Raw genomic sequence first — 21,694 nt, 5'->3', positions numbered from 1 at the left:
GTCACATAATCTGGACCTTCCATATTAATATCAAAGACCAGTGGGATAAGTTGTTATTAAATCAATTACAAAATCTTACATACTGGTAATGAGGACATATAGTTATTCTTTTACTAAAAATTACATGCTCTCTGCTGTTAACTTTTTTACTCTCATAGGAAGAGCCTTTAGGGAAAGATAGTTGAGAAAAATTAAGAAAAACTATAGAAAAAGTCTACTCTGGGCTGGAGGAGGTTGTCTCCAGCTAAGTGAAGAGGAGAGGTTTCACTCGGGATATGCAGGTGTCCAAGATTTGGCTACTTCTCTCAAGCATAGCATGGCTGTTTATAGAAAAGAAATAGGGCTCATCTGGAGTTCATTTTTTTTTTTTAATATATTTTATTGATTTTTTACAGAGAGGAAAGGAGAGAGATAGAGAGTTAGAAACATCGATGAGAGAGAACATCGATTCAGCTGCCTCTTGCACATTCCCTCCTGGGGATGCGCCCGCAACCAAGGTACATGCCCCCGACCGGAATCGAACCTGGGACCCCTCAGTCCGCAGGCCGACGCTCTATCCACTGAGCCAAACAGGCCAGGGCTGGAGTTCATTTTTATTGGAAGAATTATAGAACAAGAGAAATGGAAGAGGCAGATTTCTTTAAAAAACAGGTGGATGCGGTCAGAATTTAAGCATAAACAGTAAACCAAGTTTGCCAAATTTTAGTGACCTGTAATATACTTTGAAAGCCATTCTACTTTTATTCCTTAAGATCTTACTTGTTGGGAGCCATTGCACCATTAATATAGTTGCAGTCTCACATTTTAATAGTAGAATTTGTACTTATGCATATAAATAACATTGAAATCTCATTCTCAACAGGGTGGAAGAATGAAAGAAAAGAGAGGCGAAAGAATGTTGAACAACTTTGTGTGGCTGTATGATGGAAGGAAACGGAACTGAGAACTCCTGTAGTAGAACATGCGGATGGCTTCAACAAGATAATGGTGCTAAGCCATGGCTTTGGAAATTCTCTAATTGCTTTTCTCGTCCTGAGCAGATGTTGCCACTTAGTCCCCAAACGGTAACTATGTGCAAGACTAAGGACATAGCAAACTCCTAATGCAAGTAGATGGGAGCTCAATTTGTTCTGGGGCAGTTGCTCTCCCTGGAGTCTGTGCTAAGGTTTCCTGGTATCTTGCTTATATTACTTCTTGTGGAACATTATTATAATTCCTGACTCAATGAGCATAATTTTTTAACTCCTATATGTCTGTTCTGAAGTAACAGTAGATGCTTTAAATATTTAATGTTAACATTTTGGGAAGATTTGTTTCTCATTAAAGTCATGGATTCCAAAGATAACCATTCCACATTGTAGAATACAATTGGAGAAAATATAAAATAGATTTTATTTTACTGTAGCCTTCTGAATTTTTTTAAAAAAATATATGTATTTTATTGATTTTAGAGAGGACAGGAGAGGGAGAGAGAGATAGAAACATCAATGGTGAAAGAGAATCATTGATCGGCTGCCTCCTGCATGCCCCCTACTGGGGATGGAGCCCGCAACCTGGGCATCTGCCCTTGACTGGAATTGAACCTGGGACTCTTCAGTCTGCAGGCTGATGCTCTATCCACTGAGCCAAACTAGCTAGGGCCAGATCCAGACACTTGATTTTTGACAGTGGCATCCAGAATTGAGTGTGTTCATGGGGACCAACTCACAGTAACCCTGCCATAAGAGCCAGATTTGTATAAGTTAGAAGGGCAGTGTATTCATTTCCAGCCTGAACTATAATTATCAAAAGGGCAGAATATAGTGCTTGTTGGATGGTCAGCCCATTGCTATTACCTCCCTTTTCGGTAAAATCTAACTGAAAATCCAGATTTCTCCTGAATGAATATAGAATCACAGCAAAAGGCGTGAAATCATAGAAGTCCTGTGGACCCTTTTATGCTCCCAGGAATGAGCATGTCTCAATCACTGATGAGGGCATCATCATCATCTTAGTAGAGCCTGCAGTCAGTCCATAAAGGCTCTTGATTAGTTAGATCCCCTTTCCTGGTCCAGGAACTCTGCTGAGAGGTTTATGTGCATGATCTTATTTTATCCTTCTAACAATTGTCAGAAGTACATCCTGTTGTTCCCAATTGAAAGATGAAGAAATGGAAGTGTAGAGGGCTTAAGTAACTTACTCAAGGTCATAAAGCTGTTGAGTATCACATGCAAGCCAAGGCCTCTGACACTTAATGCCGTACCACAACCTTTATAAATTTACTGGCCTCCTGTGTCTATGTTGGAGGAATGTGACAAACTATTTCTCTTGTACCTCTTCCCAGACAGTTTTCTAATTACCCTAATTTTTTTCACTGGCTACAGAATAATAGTTGGCATTATGGATTTAGGCCATGATATTCTAGGGTTTGCTAAATGTCATCAGCAACACGTTTACAGACTTTCCCACAGATGGGTCACTTGGGGAGATGGCTAAGCTCATCCATAGTGTTTGGAATCTCCTATGAAGGACCTTACTAAAACCCCTTATGCTTTTACTGCAAAGCACTTTGCTTTTAAGCCATGTTTATTGAATGCTGCTGTGACTGTGTTGTTTCCATACCCCCTATTTTGTCTTCAGAAGATGCCGTAAGACAAGGGGAAGTTATCAAAAGGAGGTAACTGAGACATAGATGGTTAACCCAGTTTACCAAAGACCCTTCCCCTAGTCCAGTGGTCGGCAAACTTCGGCTCGTGAGCCACATGCGGCTCGTGAGCCGCATGTGGCTCATGAGCCACAGTTTGCCGATCACTGCCCTAGTCTCTTAAAATTCCAGAAGAACACAGTCTTACCTTTCGTTGTCTTTCCATGTTCACCTCCTGCAGGCCTCTCTGAAGAATGCCACTGGTTTTAGTTGGTATTCCATTTTGTTTGTTCATGATTGAGTGGTATAAACAGGATTGAATCCTTTCCATTGTTGAATGCAATAGGATGTAACCAAAAATCTCTGGCCTCATTAACTGGTGTTCTGATTTTTTTCTCTCAGAAAGATTACATGGAGAACAAGAAAGTTGCTGTGGAATTAAAAGATGTACCATCTCCCCTTCATACTGGCTCTAAACTTTTCCCAGCTGTTCCACTTCCAGATACTCATTCTCTTCAGCAAACTAAAATACAGCTTCCAACTGTCCCCAAAGTAAGCTGCTGTGCTCATTGCACTAATGAACCCTCCACTTCACCAATGCATTTTGGTGGTGGCGGTGGCGGTGGCGGTAACGGAGGTACTGGTAGCTTGATTCACACGGGCACAGTGTTAGACTCACCGAGCACCAGGACAATCACATGCCAGGTAGGGTCAGGACTTGCTTTTCAGTCTGCACCTTCACTCCAGAATGCCTTAGCTAGGAACAGTATGGCCGGCATTGCAAGTGACTTTCCCAGCACGTGTCCAGAAAGTAATCTCTCTTCCTGCCAACACCTGCCCTGTTGTGGAAAGCTCCATTTCCAGTCATGCCATGGTAACGTGCACAAGCTACATCAGTTCCCGGCTCTTCAGGGCTGCGCCTCTGCTGGCTATTTCCCCTGTTCTGATTTCACAAGTGGGGCTCCAGGGCATTTGGAAGAGCACATTTCACAGTCGGAGCTAACACCTCACTTGTGCACCAGCTCTTTGCACCTAAATGTGGTCCCTCCGGTGTGTTTAAAGGGCTCCCTTTACTGCGAAGACTGTCTAAACAAGGTTTGTATCTTTTTATTTGATATGTTGGGGGCAGCTGAGGTTTGAGGAATGACATTTTTAAAGTGGATATATCTTGAAAAGCCTTTATTTTGCATGGGGTTGAAGATCCTTCCATGATGTCGCTTTCTCCCCATGAGCATAACTTCTGCTGGTCCCAAAGCTAAGGGTAAAATGGGAGGGACCATTCAGATAGGTAGAGAGTAATTATTTATATAGTTTACCCTGTTAGGGCCTCTTGTATTAAATCTGTTTTCTACGTGTAAACCTAGTTCAGCAAAGCCTGGTGTACTATTTTGTCTTTAAAGGCTACAGCATGATTGTGATTTCTTATAACACCCTGTACATGAACCCATTCATGTAATGTAGGTAATTGCATGTTGTCCTTTTGTAGTAATTTGAGGAACTTGAAACTTGGCCTCAATCCCACCTGTGTTTAAGTGAACACTTTAATTCCCTTTATGTAAAGTATGTCTGAGGTCTCCATTGCAGCAGACACATGCCCCAGAATATAAAGGTCTGATCATGTGACTCTCCTGATCATTTCAAGTCACTTCTTCAAGTGAGTTTATGAATTGATAACTAATAGTTCTAGGAAAGATGATTTGAAAAGATATTTTATTAGAGGTTAGCACCTGGAAAGGAGAAACACTTGGAATGCGTTTTCAGTTGTTGTATATAATTCTGAAATGATATATCTGAAACCTTTTTTTTTTTAAATTTTAAAACAGCCGGCAAGAAATAGTATAATTGCTGCTGCTAAAGTCTGGCCAAATATACCACCTCCAAATACTCAAACTGCACCTATTACTGTTCCTCTGTGTAATGGCTGTGGAACCAAAGGGAAGGAGACCACATTGTTATTGGCGGCCAGTCTAGACAAAGCTGCTTCGAAATTTGGTAAATGACAGTATAGTATAAAATGTGCATATTTAAGTAGTTTTCAATATCATATACTAACTGTGCATTTAATTGCTTGTAAAAGAGTCCTTGTGGTTCTAAAGCTACTGTGTATGTGAGTCTCCATTTCCATCTCTTGCTAAAAATATTTCTATTTTTATAGATGAGGAAGTTATTTGCCCTTTATTTATATTTTTAAAAATACAGTTATTGATTTCAAAAGGAAAGGATAGGGAGAGAGAGAGAGAGAAACATCAATGATGGGAGAGAATCATTGATCGGCTGCCTCCGGCATGCCCCACAGTAGGATTGAGCCTGCAACCCGGGCATGTGCCCTAACCAAGAATCGAACTGTGACCTCCTGGTTCATAGGTCAAGGACGCTCAACCACTGAGCCACGCCATCTGGGCTCATTTGCCCTTTATATTAGGCTAGGGCTAATTGAGATCAGAAGCTGTGTGTAGAAAAATAGGGAGTACATTAGGAGAAATAAGTACTGGACGGGACATGGTGTCAACTTAGGTTAATAATCACACTTGTTAATTATATACTCTCTAGAAGGTCTACATCTTTAGAAAGGTTTGGTAATGACTGGTGAAAAATGACATTTGAAAACCTAAGAGCATTTCCCCCAAAAGTAATTAATGTGATATTTTATTTTTAAAAAACATTTAAAAAAGATTAAATCAGATGTTAATGCTGCACTAAAAATCATTTAAAATCGACAGTAAAAATGATTGTTACCTCTTCATTGTTCTTTCCTGCAGAGCATGGAAATCAGGTCCCAGAGCTGCAGCATCCACTCACCTATGTGTTAGTATTTAGAGATGCATAAGTGGTCAGCATGAGGATGGCTCATGCTTTTCGATGGATTATTGTGGGCTTAAAGTAAATTAACCTTTTTAAGTTTGTTCTCTCCTGAAAAATAGGAATAATTGCTAGAGGTACTATGACAGCTTGGGGTTACTTGTTTTATTAGATCAACCAGTGAGATTGGTATCCTTAAAATTAATATCCATCAATTATTTTTATTTCCTGCCATTAAGAATGATAGGTAGCTATCTATTTTATTTTAATTTGCCATTTCTCTTTCATTATGTGTAATTGAAAGTGTTAACATTTCTTAAGGCTCACCAGAAGTTGCACTAGCCGGACAGATGCTGGAAAACTTACCCCCCATTGGAGTTTTTTGGGATATTGAAAACTGCTCAGTTCCCTCTGGCCGCTCAGCCTCTGCTGTTGTACATAGAATCCGTGAGAAGTTTTTTAAAGGCCATAGAGAAGCAGAATTCATCTGTGTTTGTGACATCAGTAAAGAAAACAAAGAAGTTATTCAAGAGCTGAATAATTGCCAGGTAAAAAATAAAACAGTTGTAATTTATTATGGTACAAGAATAGTTACATGTGATTTTCTTTTAAAGAATTACAATTCAAAATTTGTTTAATGTTCATTTGGAAATAAAGGAAATTAGCAAAAGATTATTTCTAAGGTACAGTAAATCCCCACTTAACATTGTCAATAGGTTCTACAACTTCAAGTGAAATGACATAATGAAATCAGTTTTGCCATAGGCTAATTGATATAAATAACAGTTAAGTTCCTACAGCATTTCACCAGTGTTGTAACAAAATGACATTGAATAAAATGATGTCATTCCAGGGCCTGATGTAGTAGGAATCATCTAATCATGTCTAATCTTTCAGTAATGCTATTGTATATGACTAGTGATATACCCATATAAAGGTTTTCTTTTATTTTCATAATTACTCTGTGAACAAGGCTCATAGAATTTATTATTTGAAATTTACAAATGAAATTGAGATCCCCAAAGTGGTTAAGCAACTTAAAAATTTTTTAATTGATTTTAGGGAGTTGGGAGGGGGGGGTCTGAGGAGGGCAGAGAGAGAAAGAGAAAGAGAAACATCACTTTGTTGTTCCACTTATTTATGCAATAATTGGTTGATTCTTTTATGTGTCGACCTGGGATCGAACTCATGACCTTGGCGTATGGGGACGATGTTCCAGCCAACTGAGCCATCTGGCCAGGGCTTAAGCAACTTTTTTTAAAAATTGATTTTAAAATCAAGAGAGAGGAAGGGAGAAGGATAGAGAGATAGAAACATCGGTAAGAGAGAAACATCATTCAACTGCCTCCTGTATGCCCCCTAATGGGGATTGAGCCCACATCCCAGACATGTGCCCTGACTGGGAGTCAAACCAGTGACCTCTTGGTTTGTGGGTCGATGCTCAACCACTGAGCCATACTGGCTGGACTTAACTTTTATATATATATATATATATATATATATATATATATATATATATATATTTTATTGATATTTTTACAGAGAGGAAGGGAGAGGGCTAGAGAGTTAGAAACATTGATGAGAGAGAAACATCTATCAGCTGCCTCCTGCACACTCCCTACTGGGGATGTGCCCGAAACCAAGGTACATGCCCTTGACCAGAATCGAACCTGGGACCCTTGAGTCTGAAGGCCGACACTCTATCCACTGAGCCAAACCGGTTAGAGCTTAAGCAACTTTTTTAAGATCACGTGGCCATTACGTAGATAACCTAAGATTTAAATCCAGATTGACCCCAAAGTCTGTTCTCTTGAACTGGAACTAGAATCTAGTTCTTTTGACTCTTAGACAAGTAATTCCATTGATATGCCATATTGGTGTCTAAAATTATATATTTATGTTCTTTATAAAAACCTATTGTGTATTGCATGTAGTTGTGGCACCTCTCAAAACTTTTCTTGCTTTGAAGACTGTTATTTATGTGCCTGATAATTTTTTTTGTTAATTCTCACCCAAGGATATTTTTCAATTGATTTCTAGAGAGATTGGAGGGAGGGGAATGAGAAAGAGAAAGATCTATGTGACAGACTCACATTGATCGGTTGCCTCCCGCATGCATCCTGGCCAGGACAGGAATCAAACCTGCAACCCAGGTGCATGCCCTTAACAGGGAATTGAACCTTTGACTCTTCGGTGTGCAGGCCACCGAGCCACACCAGCAGAGCAAGCCTTATAATTTTAATAGAAATAAACACATTTTAGCTCCCTAAAGGCTAGGTGCCTCTCCTGTTCACTACCTGACCCCAGATCCTGAAAGGCGTAGTGTATATAGCATAGACAAATGACACCAGCCCCAAATCTTATTTTAATCACATATCAAATCTCTGATATTCCCAAGTTGTTGGTAAAAGCTCTTCGTGAGAGTTCATGCAACTACTTCAAATTTCACTTCCTTTTCTCTGCCTAATTTCTGATAGGGGCATGGATGAAGTGCAAAAGCAGATTAGAGAGGAGAGTGGGGGTAATAATGGAAGCAGGAAATTCTTAGGGAGAACCAAATTTGAAATTATTGACATCTGGTTGTAATTTTTCCCCATTTCAAGTTGCAGTAATAATGAAAGATTTTATTTCCTCAAAGATAGTCTGTTAAGATGTGGGCAGAATGTGTAGTGATTTTCTCACCTCAGCCTTTGCTCATTTGTCCTTATTATAAATTAATGCAGGTAACTGTTGCCCATATCAATGCTACTGCGAAGAACGCTGCTGATGATAAACTCCGCCAGAGTCTCCGAAGGTTCGCAAATACGCACACTGCTCCAGCCACTGTGGTTCTTGTATCAAGTAAGTGTGGAAACATCTGCTCATTTCAGCTAAATGCACTATGTGGGAATTATCATAGGGGCCAGAACATGTTGAAGTAAAAGGTGTCCCAAAGAGGCTGAAGTACATAGGACATATTTATGCTTATGTCTGGGAACTGTCTAGGAAATAAAAATGGATCTACATGGAATTCTGTATTTTCTCCTTGGAACTTGAGTAAAGATTCTTGTGGGGCGAAGTTTATTAAAGAAAATGTAATTTTTTCTTTTTAAAAAAGAAAAAACTCTAATATTGTTTTTAACCCTGGGCCAAAGCTGCTAATCTTAAAAATCTAAGATGAGTAATTTTCAAAGTTGACACTCCCCAAAATATTAGTATTTGCTCCCTGTTACAATTAGAAGTAACACATGTCTTGGGATTCAGTATAAGTATGTGGTAAAATTGTCTTACCATGCTAATTCCTCTGATATCAAATGTGTTCCTATTCTAAAAAGGGAGGGGGAAGGGTCGGCTTTAGCTCAAGCGGTTACATCATCATGGCAGACACTAACAAGGGAGGGTGGAGTCTGTCTTTCTCAAGTGTTTCTAATGTTTGGGGGTGGGGTTGGGCTGTACCTTTCCTTTCAGCTGATGTCAATTTTGCCTTGGAACTTAGTGACCTGAGACACAGACATGGTTTTCACATAATTTTGATCCATAAAAACCAGGCCTCAGAAGCGCTGCTGCATCATGCTAATGAACTGATTAGATTTGAAGAGTTCATTTCCGACTTGCCCCCCAGGTCACCACTAAAAATGCCAGTAAGTGAGTTTGCCTTCTTTTTGCTATATTCCAGCATTAGATTAGGGAGGTTGAAGAAGCCCTTAGCAAGGGGTTTCCAAGCCTAGAGGAAGCTCTTCATTATAGGAGGCTGGCCAGATTTTGAAATGAAGGTTAGAAATCTTCAATTCTTCCCTTACAAATATACAGAGACTTGATATGTATGAATGTTGTTTTTATTTTTAAAATTGCCTTAGATTTACCTTACCAACAGCCACTGGCCAGTGTCTCCATAGCTAACAATGCTTTGTGTCAGATGGATAGAAATAATGGAATAAGAGTTATTATTCCTTTTGCTTTCAAGTGTTTTGAGTTAAGAATATGGTGATGGTTTGTACCAACTGGTGTGTTTGGAGTCGAATAAACAGAGGAATTGTAAAGTTTTCAGGCATTTAAAATGTAAGTCCTCAGCAGGCCTCTGAGCCTGTTTTCTATAGTTGCACTCCATGTCATGCACGTGCACAGGAAAGTAGGAATGGTTATTGCTACACCTGTAGCCTGTTAAGCCACATGATAGGAGAATGTGAGTTATTTCCAGCAAGATGAGCATGTCTGACAATCTTGATTCGGGACAGGAATTTTTACTGCAATGCTGAGCAACATTAATAAGTTGCTTGGAGATTATTTATGTAACTCTTAAAGAAATAGTAACGAGCCGAAACCGGTTTGGCTCAGTGGATAGAGCGTCGGCCTGCAGACTCAAGGGTCCCAGGTTCGATTCCGGTCAAGGGCATGTACCTTGGTTGCGGGCACATCCCCAGTAGGGGGTATGCAAGAGGCAGCTGATCGATGTTTCTCTCTCATTGATGTTTCTAACTCTCTATCCCTCTCTCTTCCTCTCTGTAAAAAAATCAATAAATCAATAAAATATATTAAAAAAAAGAATAAAAAGAAATAGTAACGATGGAGAGGAGCTATACTGTAGATGAAGCAGAAGAGTAGGCAATCCCATACATTAAGTGCAGTTTTAATGTAATTAAATAACTTTAAAGTTACAGAAGTACCTTAGAGATTATCTCATCCAATGTCCTTATGTTAGGGAGGAGAAAGTCAGCTCTTAGAAAAAGTAAGCACTTCATTGGAGGTCACACAGCTTGATCACAGAAGAGCAGAAGACGACCCCAGGGCCTCTGATCCAAGCACTTGAGCTGCTAGTCCCCCTATATTCCCTGATACCCAGAACAAGCCAAGATTAAACACATGCTAAGGATAATCCAGTTGGGGATACCAGAGTCTGACCCTACTTCAGTCTTTGGAGCCACCCTCCTAATTAATTTTTGTTGTTATTCATTACGTTTTTAGCCATTTGGCTATAGCTACATTTTTCTCCCTTCTGCTTCTGTTTGCACTCACTTTTCTAATCTGGAAGACCTTGAAGTCAGATGTATTTTAGGTGAAAGATTGCCCACTATAGAAATCCTTATTCCTTATGGTTAAAAAACAAAACATAATTCAGAAATTGAATCTTGCCAGTCTCATTCACTAGAGTGATAACTTTAGATACAGTTCTCTTTTTCTATGTTTTTTTAGTCTAAATAAGTTCACCTTCTCCCATCTAAATCATTATTTACCTCCCCTCCAAGGTCTCAAGCTTGTTGGAGATCATTTGTTCTTCTTATTTTGTAATTAAATGTACGCCCTTGAGTTAACCTCTTGTAACACTTCTCCTCTGTGTCAGCAGTGCCACACTCTGCTCTATGTTTATAACCTACCAGCAAATAAAGATGGCAAGAGCATCAGCAACAGGCTCAGACGCCTGTCCGACAATTGTGGTGGGAAAGTGCTGAGCATCACGGGCTGCAGTGCAATCCTCCGCTTTATAAACCAAGATAGTGCAGAACGGGCCCAGAAGCGAATGGAAAATGAAGATGTCTTTGGGAATAGGATCATTGTGTCATTTACTCCCAAAAATAAAGAACTTTGTGAAACAAATGGTTCAAATGCAATTCCTGATAAAGTGAAGTCTCCCAAAAAACTCAAGATTCCAAAATTGTGCCTCATCAAAGATGCAAATGAGCAATCTTCCAGTGCCAAAGCCATGCCTGGAAAAGGGTCGCAGGCAAATTCTGGATCTGCTGCAAAAAACACAAATGTGAAAAGTTTACAGGTAATTATGGTACCTCTTGCTTTCTGAAGTTTATGGTAGGTTTGGTTTCTTTGTCTCTGTGTTTTACAGGCCTGCTTGCTTTTGTTGTATCCTTTTTTTTATTTCCATTTTGATGATAACTCAAAGTGACATGATTTCTGTACGGGGTCTGACACACCTTGGGTACTTACATTTTTAATTTCTCTGTACTTGTCTCTTTCAAGGAGCTGTGCCGTCTGGAGTCAAAAACGGGTCCTAGAAACAGTGAATCCCAGCAGGGTAACCTGAGGCTGGTGGCACCTCACAGAAACTCAAGTGTCGTAGCACCCACACTAAAAAACTCCGGGGTGGCAGAATCCGTTTACAAAACCAATCCGAAGTAGGTTGAATTACTCTTTTCTCATAGTTGCTTCTCCAATGTGAAGGAATACAAATAACCTCTGATTTTTCTCTTCATTAGAAAAGAGAACCTCAGTGCCCGAAGTGTTACCAGTTCTCCTGTTGAGAAAAAAAACAAAGAGGAGACTTTGTTCCAAGTGAGTTACCCGTCTGCTTTTAGCAAGTTGATTGCATCCAGGCAAATAGGTTCTCTGCTCACATCTCCATCTTGGTCTTCTCGGTAAGTCCAGCTTCTTGATCCATGGAGTGGTTATGTGCAATAGAAGATACATTGTTTAAAAGAATTCAAGCAACACAGAAGCACATAAAGTAAAAGAGAAGTCTCATCCCTCTTTCAGCCCCCTCTCCCCAGGTAATTTTAGCTAACATTGGGGGGCAGGGCTTCTCACCATCTTTCCCTTCTCCACGTGGGCATCAGTAAGCAGAGGTCAGAGAAAGAAGCTTGTCCTGGAGTTCCTGGCCAACGATGGGAGGGAGGCACGTGAGGATGTCCTTGCCATTTCCTTATTGCCTCATCATGTTGAGAAAAAGGCCCAAACTAGACATACATTGGTTATTCTTATTCGTAGGATAATTACAGGAAGTAAGGGCCTCTGTAAACCACTGTAAGGATCTCTTTAACATTTACCTTATCTAAGCTTTCTAAACACTCGCACTGAGTAATTCTGGAAGCTTGGAAGACGGAAGGAGCCATAAGGCCATGTGGCATCCCATGAATTCCTTCTAGCATTGTAGGTGTTCTGAGTTGGTGAAGATTCGCTACGAAGGCAATGTTGGACCTGTAAAATTACATTTTAAAATGTACACAAAACTTCTTTTTCTTACATGGAGAAGGAATGCAACATATGAGCAAGAATATCTAGCTTTTTCAAAGCTGGGGTGGTTAAAGGACTTACATTGGTTATCACAAGCTAAAGCTAATTTCCTAAGAATAAATGGCCAAAGTGGAAAATTAATTCATTAGGTCTGCCTGTAATTTCTGCCTTTAGCTTTGAATTATCCAGTGAAAGAATATTGCATATTAAATAATTCACTGGTTGTTAAAATGGGGTCAACAGGTAGGACTTTTGACAATATATGTGGAAGATAAAAACACATTTGAAAACCAAATTGCATTAGGCAAATTCTGTCTATATATAGTTTCAAAGGAAGCCTAAATGATATAAACTAAATAGAATGCCATTTAAAAAAATAATCTCACTATGAATGTCTTAAGCAGGAGCATGTCTCCAAACCTTTTAAACAGAGTGTCCCCTCTTGCTTTCAGTGTTGCAAATTCAAGCATTGGTGCCGACTGCCCAGATCCATTTGCAAATGGTGCTGATATCCAGATCAGTAACATAGACTACAGAGTATCCCGGAAGGAGCTGCAGCAGCTCATACAGGAAGCATTTTCTCGGCATGGCAAGGTAATCTTTCACTCTTATTCTTGCCTTTGTCTTACCCTTTGCTGACATTTCAAATTGAGATAACTTAATTCAACACTCATAACCATAGCCAGGATATGTGTTACCGAATGAGCTCGAGCTCCTTCCTTTGGTCTTCTCTTAATGGTGCCATCCATCCAGTTTTTGGGGCCCAGCCCCAGAGAGCAAGAAGCCTAGCAGAGAAGCATTTGTGGTCATGGGCAGGGATTTAAAATGGCACTTTAGGAAATAAAACATTGATGGGTTTTAGTTAGCTCTGGCTGCTAAAATCTAGAAATGAGATTCTAAAATAATGTTGGCTGTTTTTGGTAATATCTTACTGTATCTGATTCAGTTTTTAGGTGGAGTTTGCTAAAATTACACACCTTTTCCAGGTTCTTAAAATGGTTATGCCCTAGGTTTTTGCAGGGTCGAGAGAAGATCCTTAAACACCCCTTGCCTGTGTTGGCCTCTGAGCCTGCATCAGAGAGCTGTGCGTGCCAGAGCACACAGGCAGGCCAGACCGTGTCATGTCCCTGAAGGTCACCTACCTTGGTCACTTAGGTTCTATTTGGCTGAAGTGTAGAATATAGACAAGTTTCTTCACTTCACTGACGTCCACAAATGTGTCCCTTAATGATTCACCTTCGATATTTATAAGACATAGCATCTGTTTTCTTTCTCACTGCTGTAGGTGAAGAGTGTGGAGCTCAGCCCCCACACAGATTATCAGCTCAGGGCTGTTGTTCAAATGGAAAACTTACAAGAAGCAATCAGTGCAGTGAATACCCTCCACAGATACAAAATTGGCAGTAAGAAGATCCTGGTCTCACTTGCCACAGGAGCGGCTAATAAATCACTCTCTTTACTGAGGTAAAAACCCAAACAAGCCATTTATTTCAGGAAATAACATTTTGGCCCTGAAATAATTTTATAAATAATAAAAATAGATTTTATCACAATCCCAAACTCTTGTGGTAATTACATATGCAGCAATGCTTATTCTAAATTGATAGAGTTAGAAGTAAACTAGAAATTAGAAAAGATAAATTAGAAATAAGCTAGATAGAATAATTTGACTCTTGTTCAAGTCATTAACCAAAGGTGAAGCACACCCTAAATTTGGCAGGCACTTAAGAGTGAAATGATACACCGCATATCTAGACAGCTTCTAAAAATAGTAGACCTCGACAATAAAAGTTTATGAGCCTGGAAAGTGAAATATTATTTTCAAATCTTAGTAGAAGGTGGATTAGTCTGTAGAGGGTAGATCTACAAGCTCTTAACTTGCAGATATATTCATAATGTCAAATAGACACCCAGCCCTGTAATTCTCATTACTACTATATTAATCTTAGGAATCTGGTGATGATTTTATTGAGAATAAGCTTTGATTCTTCTTTGGCTCTCACTGTTTGGAGTATAGTAAAACAGGACTCACTCTTGAATATCTGTTTGGAGTCTCAAAGATCTTTTCTATGATGTACACTTCATTATTGTAAATTGTTTCTCTCTCCCCTCTCCCTCCCAAGAATAAAAATAATACTCATGGAAGAAACTTTGGAAAGTTCAGAAACAGAAGAAGGAAGGGGGAGAGGGGTGGGTTAATCCATAACCATATGGCTCAAAGCCAGTCACTCTTAACAGTTTGGCTTTTGTTTTCCCTTTGAGTATTTTTGGTGCCTTTTTGTTTTTTAAAACCATAGTTGAAATGATATCATATTTAATTGTGTCTTTAACTACAGGAATTCTACTCCCATATCTCTATAACATATGAACCGCAGTGTAGCAGGAGACATTCAAGCTATTCTGCCTTTTGCTCTGAATTAACAAGGTGCTTGTCTTACTGAGTAGTCAGGGTCTTGCTGATACACAGGTAGAAAGTCCTATGCTTGAGTCAGAGGAAGATCCCAGTGTGACTTAATATTTTTTAATTGCCTTGTCCCTAAAGTCCTTTCCTCAGATTTTTCTGGAAAATAAATTCTGACATATCAGAAACTGGTAAATTTATTTTGTATATACATTATGTTAATCAATTTTATATTCTGTTTTTAAAGTACAACTTAGAAATCATCTGTTGATTTCCAACAGCATTTATTCTGTAATGATTTAAGATTTTGTCTTACAGTGGAGAAACCATGTCTATTCTTCAGGACGCTCCCGCCTGTTGTCTGCCTCTTTTAAAATTTACAGATATCTATGAAAAAAAGTAAGTTAGGTTTATCTTTTCATTCATCTAATCCATACTGATTCATGACTTCCAGAATTCCAATATTGATTGGTGATTGGGATAAAACTCTTAAGGAACTTGCAGCCTGGTGGAGGAAATGAGACAAAGATAGTGATGTTCAAATTTACATTTTGATTTTTTTAAAAATCTTTATTGTTGAAAGTATTACGTAGGTCCTCTCCCCCCTCCCCCCCATAAACCTCTTCCAGCTCCCATTCTCCCCCCACCCCAGGCCCTCACCATCCATTTGTCTGTGTCCATGGGTTATGCATATATGCATACAAGTTCATTGGTTGATCTCTTCCCATCCACCCTCCCCTGCCTTCTCTCTTGATTTTAACATACTTTTTTTTTTTAATCCTCACTGGAGGATATGTTTTCTTTTGTTGTTTTTTAAAAATATATTTTTAAAGATTTCAGAAAGGAAGGGAGAGGAAGAGGGGGATAGAAACATCAGTGATGAGAGAGAATCATTGATTGGCTGCTTCCTGCACACCCCACAGTGGGGATTGAGCCCACAATCCGGACATGTGCCTTGACTGAGAATCGAACCCTGACCTCCTGGTTCATAGGTTTATGCTCAGCCATTGAGCCACACTGGCTGTGCTAGAGGATACGTTTTTACTGATTTTTTTTTTTTTTAAGAGAGAGAGAGAGACAGACAGATAGACGTAGATGTGGGAGAGAAACATTGAAAGGTTGCCTCTGGTACACTCCTTACTGGGGAGTTGAACATGCAACGCAGGTATGTGCCCTGACCGGGAATTGAACCCACAACCATTTGGTATACAGGATCACACTCCAATTAGTTGAGCCACCTGACCAGGGCTTAACATACATTTTTAAAATTTTTTTTACTTTTAGCAAACTTAATCTCATTGCCCAAAACAGTACTTTCATTTTTTTTAACTGGTCAGTTTTATTATTTATTGAGTGAACAATTTTGAGCATCTTCTAGACTGTAAACTCCAGGACGATAAGGGCAAAATCTGACCCAACAAGGTATCTTCGATACCCAGCACATAATAGATGCTCAACAAATATCAGTGGAGTGAAAGGCTGAGGCTCTGTGGACAGTGCTGAGCTGGGAAGACATAGCCTTTGTCCTTGAGGAGCTTATGTCTGGAAGGAAAGGAAAAACACACATTATTACATAGAACAAAGGAAACTGACATTAAAAGGAAAATGTTTTGAGGATACAGAGGATGGAAAGAACAGGAGCTTGACCGTTTATGTGGGTAATGGGAACCCTGGAGTATTGGAGGAGTGAGGGGAGGGGAGAGATATGGTGGCAGGAACCATACGTCAGGCAGACTCTTCTGGTGGCAGTCATGTCTGAGATAAAATGAACAGGAGAGGGATGGAGATGAAGAGGGGAGAGTGCTGCAGCAGTCCTGGTTCTGAGCAGATGCTGTTGGAACAGAAGGAACCAGATGCCACAGAAGTTTCAATTGTCAGTAAGACAGGACTTGGTAACTAGTTTTATTTTTTTAAATATATTTTTTATTAATTTTAGAGAGGAAGGGAGAGGGGGAGAGAGAGAGAAACAATGATGAGAAGGAATCATTGACCGACTGCCTCCTGCACACCCCCCACTGGGGATCAAGCCCGCAACCTGGGCATGTGCCCTTAACTGGTCGAACCCGGGACCCCTCAGTCTGAGGCCAATGCTCTATCCACTAAGCCAGACCAGCTAGGGCTTGATAACTAGTTTTATTTTTATTTTTTATTAGAAATATATTTTATTGATTTTTTTACAGAGAGGAAGGGAGAGGGATAGACGTTAGAAACATTGATCAGCCACTTCCTGCACACCTCCTACTGGGGATGTGCCCACAACCAAGGTACATGTCCTTGACCGGAATCGAACCTGGGACCCTTCAGTCCGCAGACCGACGCTCTATCCACTGAGCCAAACCAGTTAGGGCTTGATAACTAGTTTTAAATAGCAGACAAAGTAAAAAGTAGAGGTCAATTTGATTCTGAGGTTTTTTTGCACTGGATGGGTGGGAGGATGGTTGTATAGTTAAACTGGAAATAAGGAAATAAAACATGTTTCAAGAGGTACAAGTTTTTGATCTTGGTTTTAGACATACAAGTTTTAGGGAGCTATTGGAATATCTGGTCGAGAGTTCGATTCATCCTCTGCACATTTGGAGGCTCCCTTGGGAAAGAAGTCGTCTCCCAGAAAGGACAATTATTTGCCTAAAGGTGATCATGAAAGACATGGGAGCATATAAAACGAGAAGAGGGAGGAGAAACAGAAGGGCAGAACTGGGAGAAATGCCACTAAGGACAGGAAGTGGGGGAGAACCCAGAGGAGAGAGGCTACCAGGAGGTAGGGGTGGCTTGCAACATTGAGGGGACTGAGGCAGTGGTGTGAGGTTTGGGGAAGAGAAGGAGGCCACTGGTGACGTGAGAGCCATCTCTGAAGCATCCTGTGGATAAAATCCTGGAGGGAACAGTTGGCAGACTGGATGGTGAAACAGGAGAAGCAAATCCAGAGAGGCCAGCTGTCTTCATTGTCGGGAAGACGGGAGCGTGTGAGATAGAGTGAGAGCATGCAGGAGAATGTGCTTCTACAGGAGCAGAACAATAGGAGTGAGGGGATGAAGATACGAGACTGGCTTTGGTAGAAGGGAAATTTGAGCATCCGTGTAGGGAACTGGAAGAAACAATTGGAGCAGCTGTCATTTAGTGAACACTTACTATGTGCCAAGCTCTCATACAGAATCACATTTTATATATCAATACTATGAGGTAGGTATTGCCACTTATTTTACATAGGGGAAAACAGATCCAGAGTGGTTGTGTAACTTGACTATGGTCATACAGCTTACGTCAGGATATGAGCTCAAATCTACCTGCCCTAATTCAGAATCTGTGCATTTAAGCTCCAAGTATGAAAGACACATGTCAGGGGGAGGAGTTGAGGGGTCCAATCTCAGAGGAAGTTTGAGTCATTAGGTTGAAGCATAGGTAAGGCAAGGCGGTAGCTGGAAAGGCGTATATGTCTTCTGGGGGAGCAGAGCAAAGATGGTGAGGGGTAATATAGAGGGATTTGAAGTGAGGGGGAGCCAAGGTGAAAGAGGTCATATCAGATAGCTTTCCATTTCAGAAAATTAGGTGAGGCATTTACAGAAACTGCATGAGGGTTGGGGGCTAGCCACCAAATGATATAATGAGCAATGAGCTGAAATGACTCAAAGGAGTGCCAAGCATCACTGGTTCAACAGGGAATGAATTTATAATAAAATATTCCAGTTCTACTTTTGAAGAGACAAAGGCACTATTCTTGGTTGTAGCCCTTTACTTAAACAGGTCAGGTGTTCTGTATAATCAATGAAAGACGTAAGTCAGCATCTCTCTCTTTTTCCTTGCTTTTAGGTTTGGACACAAGTTGAATGTGTCAGATTTATATAAATTAACAGACACAGTCGCCATCCGTGAACATGGGAATGGAAGACTGGTATGTCTCTTACCCAGCAGTCAAGCTCGACAGAGTCCCTTGGGGTCTTCCCAGTCCCATGACGGCTCCTCAACAAATGGCAGCCCAATTATATTTGAAGAGTTAGAATATCATGAGCCTGTCTGCAGACAGCATTGTTCCAATAAGGATTTCAGGTATAACATCAGTTTCCCTTCAGAAATAATCTTTTTGTTGTATAAGGTCATGGAATATCTCTTAGAATTACCTTGCTACTGTTTTGTTTTCTGCAGTGAACATGAATTTGATCCAGACTGTTACCAGATTCCTTTTGTGATTCTCTCTTTGAAGACGTTTGGGCCCCAGGTTCATAGTCTTCTGCAGACACACGAGGGCACTGTGCCTTTGTTAAGGTGAACAAACATGTCAAAACCATTGTGACGGGATGCCTTAGTTCTCTTTATAGAAAATCTCCCTCTCTGTCCACACCTCTCCCCAAGAAAGTTTTATGGAATGTTTCATCATGGTGTCCTTAGCCTCATAGTCAGTTAAAATATATCTGAAATGGGTCCATTCACTCAGTATTTCAACAAGAAAATGTTTGTGCTGAATTTTGGAAACATGAGTAGGGCAGTCTCCTCTCTACAGAGAAGAGATGATTATAAGTGTGTAATAGAAGTATGCACAAGTGCTGTGAGAGTACACACAAGCTCAAACAGTTGTAGATTTCAAAACTTGAGAGGTAAAAATATTCATCATAAGTTCATTTAACCACACCATCGGTCATTTAGTAGACAACACGGGTCAGCGCAGGACTAATTTGCCTTAAGGCCTGCAGTACATTAAAGCAAATGAATAACTGACTTGGAATCCAGTTGCCTTATTTGTAACCCCCTCTGCTGGAAAACTGTTCAGGAGTTCCTAGTACGATCAGAATGCATCAAAGAGGTCAGTTCCATCATGATTGACTCCCAGTGACCTTAATTTTAACTCCAAACCCAGATTGTGGGCATTTAAATTATTAACTAGAGGCCCGGTAAACAAAAATTCGTGCACTCTAGAGGTCCCTCAGCCCGGCTTGTGCCCTCTCGCAGACCAGGAGCCCTAGGGGGATGTCTGACTGACAGCCTCTGCGGAAGGCAACCCACGGGCCAATGAGGGAGACGGTGCCAGCCGGCGAGTGGCCAGCCTCACCCTCCATCGCCCTGCCACTGCCACCAGAGGCCTCCCTCTGTGGGAGGTGACCAGTGGGGCAATTGAGGGATGGCACCAGCTGGTGAGCGGCCAGCCCTGTCCTCTGATCACGCCTCTGCCACCACCGGTTGCTGCTGCCCTCTGATCGCCATCCCCTCCCTCTGCCTGCTGGCACCTGCTTTGGCTGACCTGGCACTGCCCGCTCACTGGCCCCGCCACCCGGTCATTCCGCTGTTTGGTCAATTTGCATATTAGGTTTTTATTATGTAGGATGGATACATTAAAATAAAGTCTTCTGTTTAGCAGGTTCTTGACTTTTCCATGATATTAATTGACCTTTTTTTCAGTTTTCCAGATTGTTATGCTGCAGAGTTTGGTGAACTAGAAGTTTTGCCAGAAAACCGAGGGGCTGTTCCCTTAGAACACCTCATCACCTGTGTTCCAGGTGTAAACATTGCCACTGCACAGAATGGCATCAAGGTAGTGAAATGGATTCACAACAAGCCCCCTCCTCCAAACACAGGTAGGTGTCAGGTGTTTGGTCCTTCTGAGCCCCATCTGTGGCGAGAGAAGGCTATTGGCTTTTATCTTAAACAAATGTAAAGGACCTTGGGTATCTCCTTTGATCTTTCATAAAAGGTCTCTCTACTAGGTTTGGCAGAACTAAATTTTTTGAAAGTACCAGCATAAATTATGTAAAAAAATTTAAAACCCAAATTCCACAGTAATAAATCTACTTACCTAATTTGGGAAAGCTTTTCAACTTGTCAATTGACTTGTCCTTTTAAAAATAATTTCAAGTATTTGAAGGAAATATCTCTGAATGCAGATTTACCTTTGAAATTAATTTAGCTGGACATTTCTGACTTTGATAAATGTGAAAACAGATTTAACTTTAAAGGACCAGGGCATTTGGACCTAGATTTGGGTGTGCTTCTGAGTTCTGGATAGTCCCTGAGTTGCAGGTGTCTAATCCTGCTACCTATGAACACTAAGTTGTTGCCTTTATACCTCCACTTCCTTCTCTGTGGCCCTCAGTACTTCCTCCTTTTCTCCCCCAACCTCCCCTGCCCTTATGAAGAAAGGTATGGGTAACCGGGGAGCTCTGTACCAAAGCTTCTTACCCATCTCCTCCTGCCTTTCACTTCAGTCCTATAACACTCTGGGTTCCATATGTTATACTGTTAAAACTTCTCAATTACACTAACATTCAAGATAAGTGCAAAAACCAGTTTCTTAGTTTTATATCGTGCTAGTTTTACATTCTTGCTTTCCATGGTTTCTTGGGCAATATTCTCAGCTTCTTTATGCATTATCTAGAGCAGTGGTTCTCAACCTTTCTAATGCCGCGACCCTTTAATACAGTTCCTCATGTTGTGGTGACCCCCAACCATAAAATTATTTTCGTTGCTACTTCATAACTGTAATTATGCTACTGTTATGAATCGTAATGTAAATATCTGTGTTTTCCGATGGTCTTAGGCGACCCTGCTAGTGGTTCTCCACCTGTGGGTTGCTGTAGAGCCTAAGACCATCGGAAAACACAGATATTTACATTACGATTCATAACAGTCAGCTGAGTGTCTGTGGACCTGCCCTCTGAGTGGTTGCTCCTGCTGTGGGAGCGCCGCACATCCCAGTCAGCTGAGCGGCGCTCCCACTGTGGGAGTGCACTGACCACCAGGGGGCAGCTCCTGTGTTGAGCGCCTGCCCCCTGGTGGTCAGTGCATGTCATAGCAACTGGTCGACCGGTCATTCTGGTTGTTCCTCCGTTGGGTTGCTGGGCTTTTATAGACTAGAGGCCCAGTGCACGAAATTCGTGTGTGTGGGGGGGGGTCTCTCAGCCCAGCCTGCACCCTCTCCAATCTGGGACCCCCTTGCGGGATGTCAG

At 40.9% G+C, this 21,694-nt stretch overlaps 1 protein-coding gene across 2 annotated transcripts in view; it reads left to right on the top strand.

Moving 5' to 3' along the window:
* MARF1 (meiosis regulator and mRNA stability factor 1) overlaps window positions 1-21,694 on the top strand; it is a 43,967-nt gene that overhangs the window by 3,032 nt on the left and 19,241 nt on the right. The window contains exons 2-16 of one of the 2 annotated variants that reach the window (XM_079797355.1): window positions 863-1,064; window positions 3,026-3,718; window positions 4,447-4,615; window positions 5,744-5,970; window positions 8,146-8,263; window positions 8,870-9,042; window positions 10,743-11,168; window positions 11,372-11,526; window positions 11,608-11,766; window positions 12,814-12,955; window positions 13,647-13,825; window positions 15,081-15,161; window positions 18,570-18,806; window positions 18,903-19,022; window positions 20,151-20,326. In XM_079797355.1, the coding sequence (XP_079653481.1) occupies window positions 921-1,064; window positions 3,026-3,718; window positions 4,447-4,615; window positions 5,744-5,970; window positions 8,146-8,263; window positions 8,870-9,042; window positions 10,743-11,168; window positions 11,372-11,526; window positions 11,608-11,766; window positions 12,814-12,955; window positions 13,647-13,825; window positions 15,081-15,161; window positions 18,570-18,806; window positions 18,903-19,022; window positions 20,151-20,326 (3,199 nt within the window). In that variant the 5' untranslated portion in view covers window positions 863-920. Of the gene's footprint in view, window positions 1-862; window positions 1,065-3,025; window positions 3,719-4,446; window positions 4,616-5,743; window positions 5,971-8,145; window positions 8,264-8,869; window positions 9,043-10,739; window positions 11,169-11,371; window positions 11,527-11,607; window positions 11,767-12,813; window positions 12,956-13,646; window positions 13,826-15,080; window positions 15,162-18,569; window positions 18,807-18,902; window positions 19,023-20,150; window positions 20,327-21,694 lie in introns of both variants that reach the window. The other variant, XM_079797354.1, reaches the window with a different exon arrangement.

Source organism: Cnephaeus nilssonii, assembly GCF_951640355.1.
Source record: "Cnephaeus nilssonii genome assembly, chromosome: 2".
In the NCBI taxonomy this organism is placed as follows: Eukaryota; Metazoa; Chordata; class Mammalia; order Chiroptera; family Vespertilionidae; genus Cnephaeus; species Cnephaeus nilssonii.
This window is presented reverse-complemented; position numbering and strand designations above follow the sequence as displayed.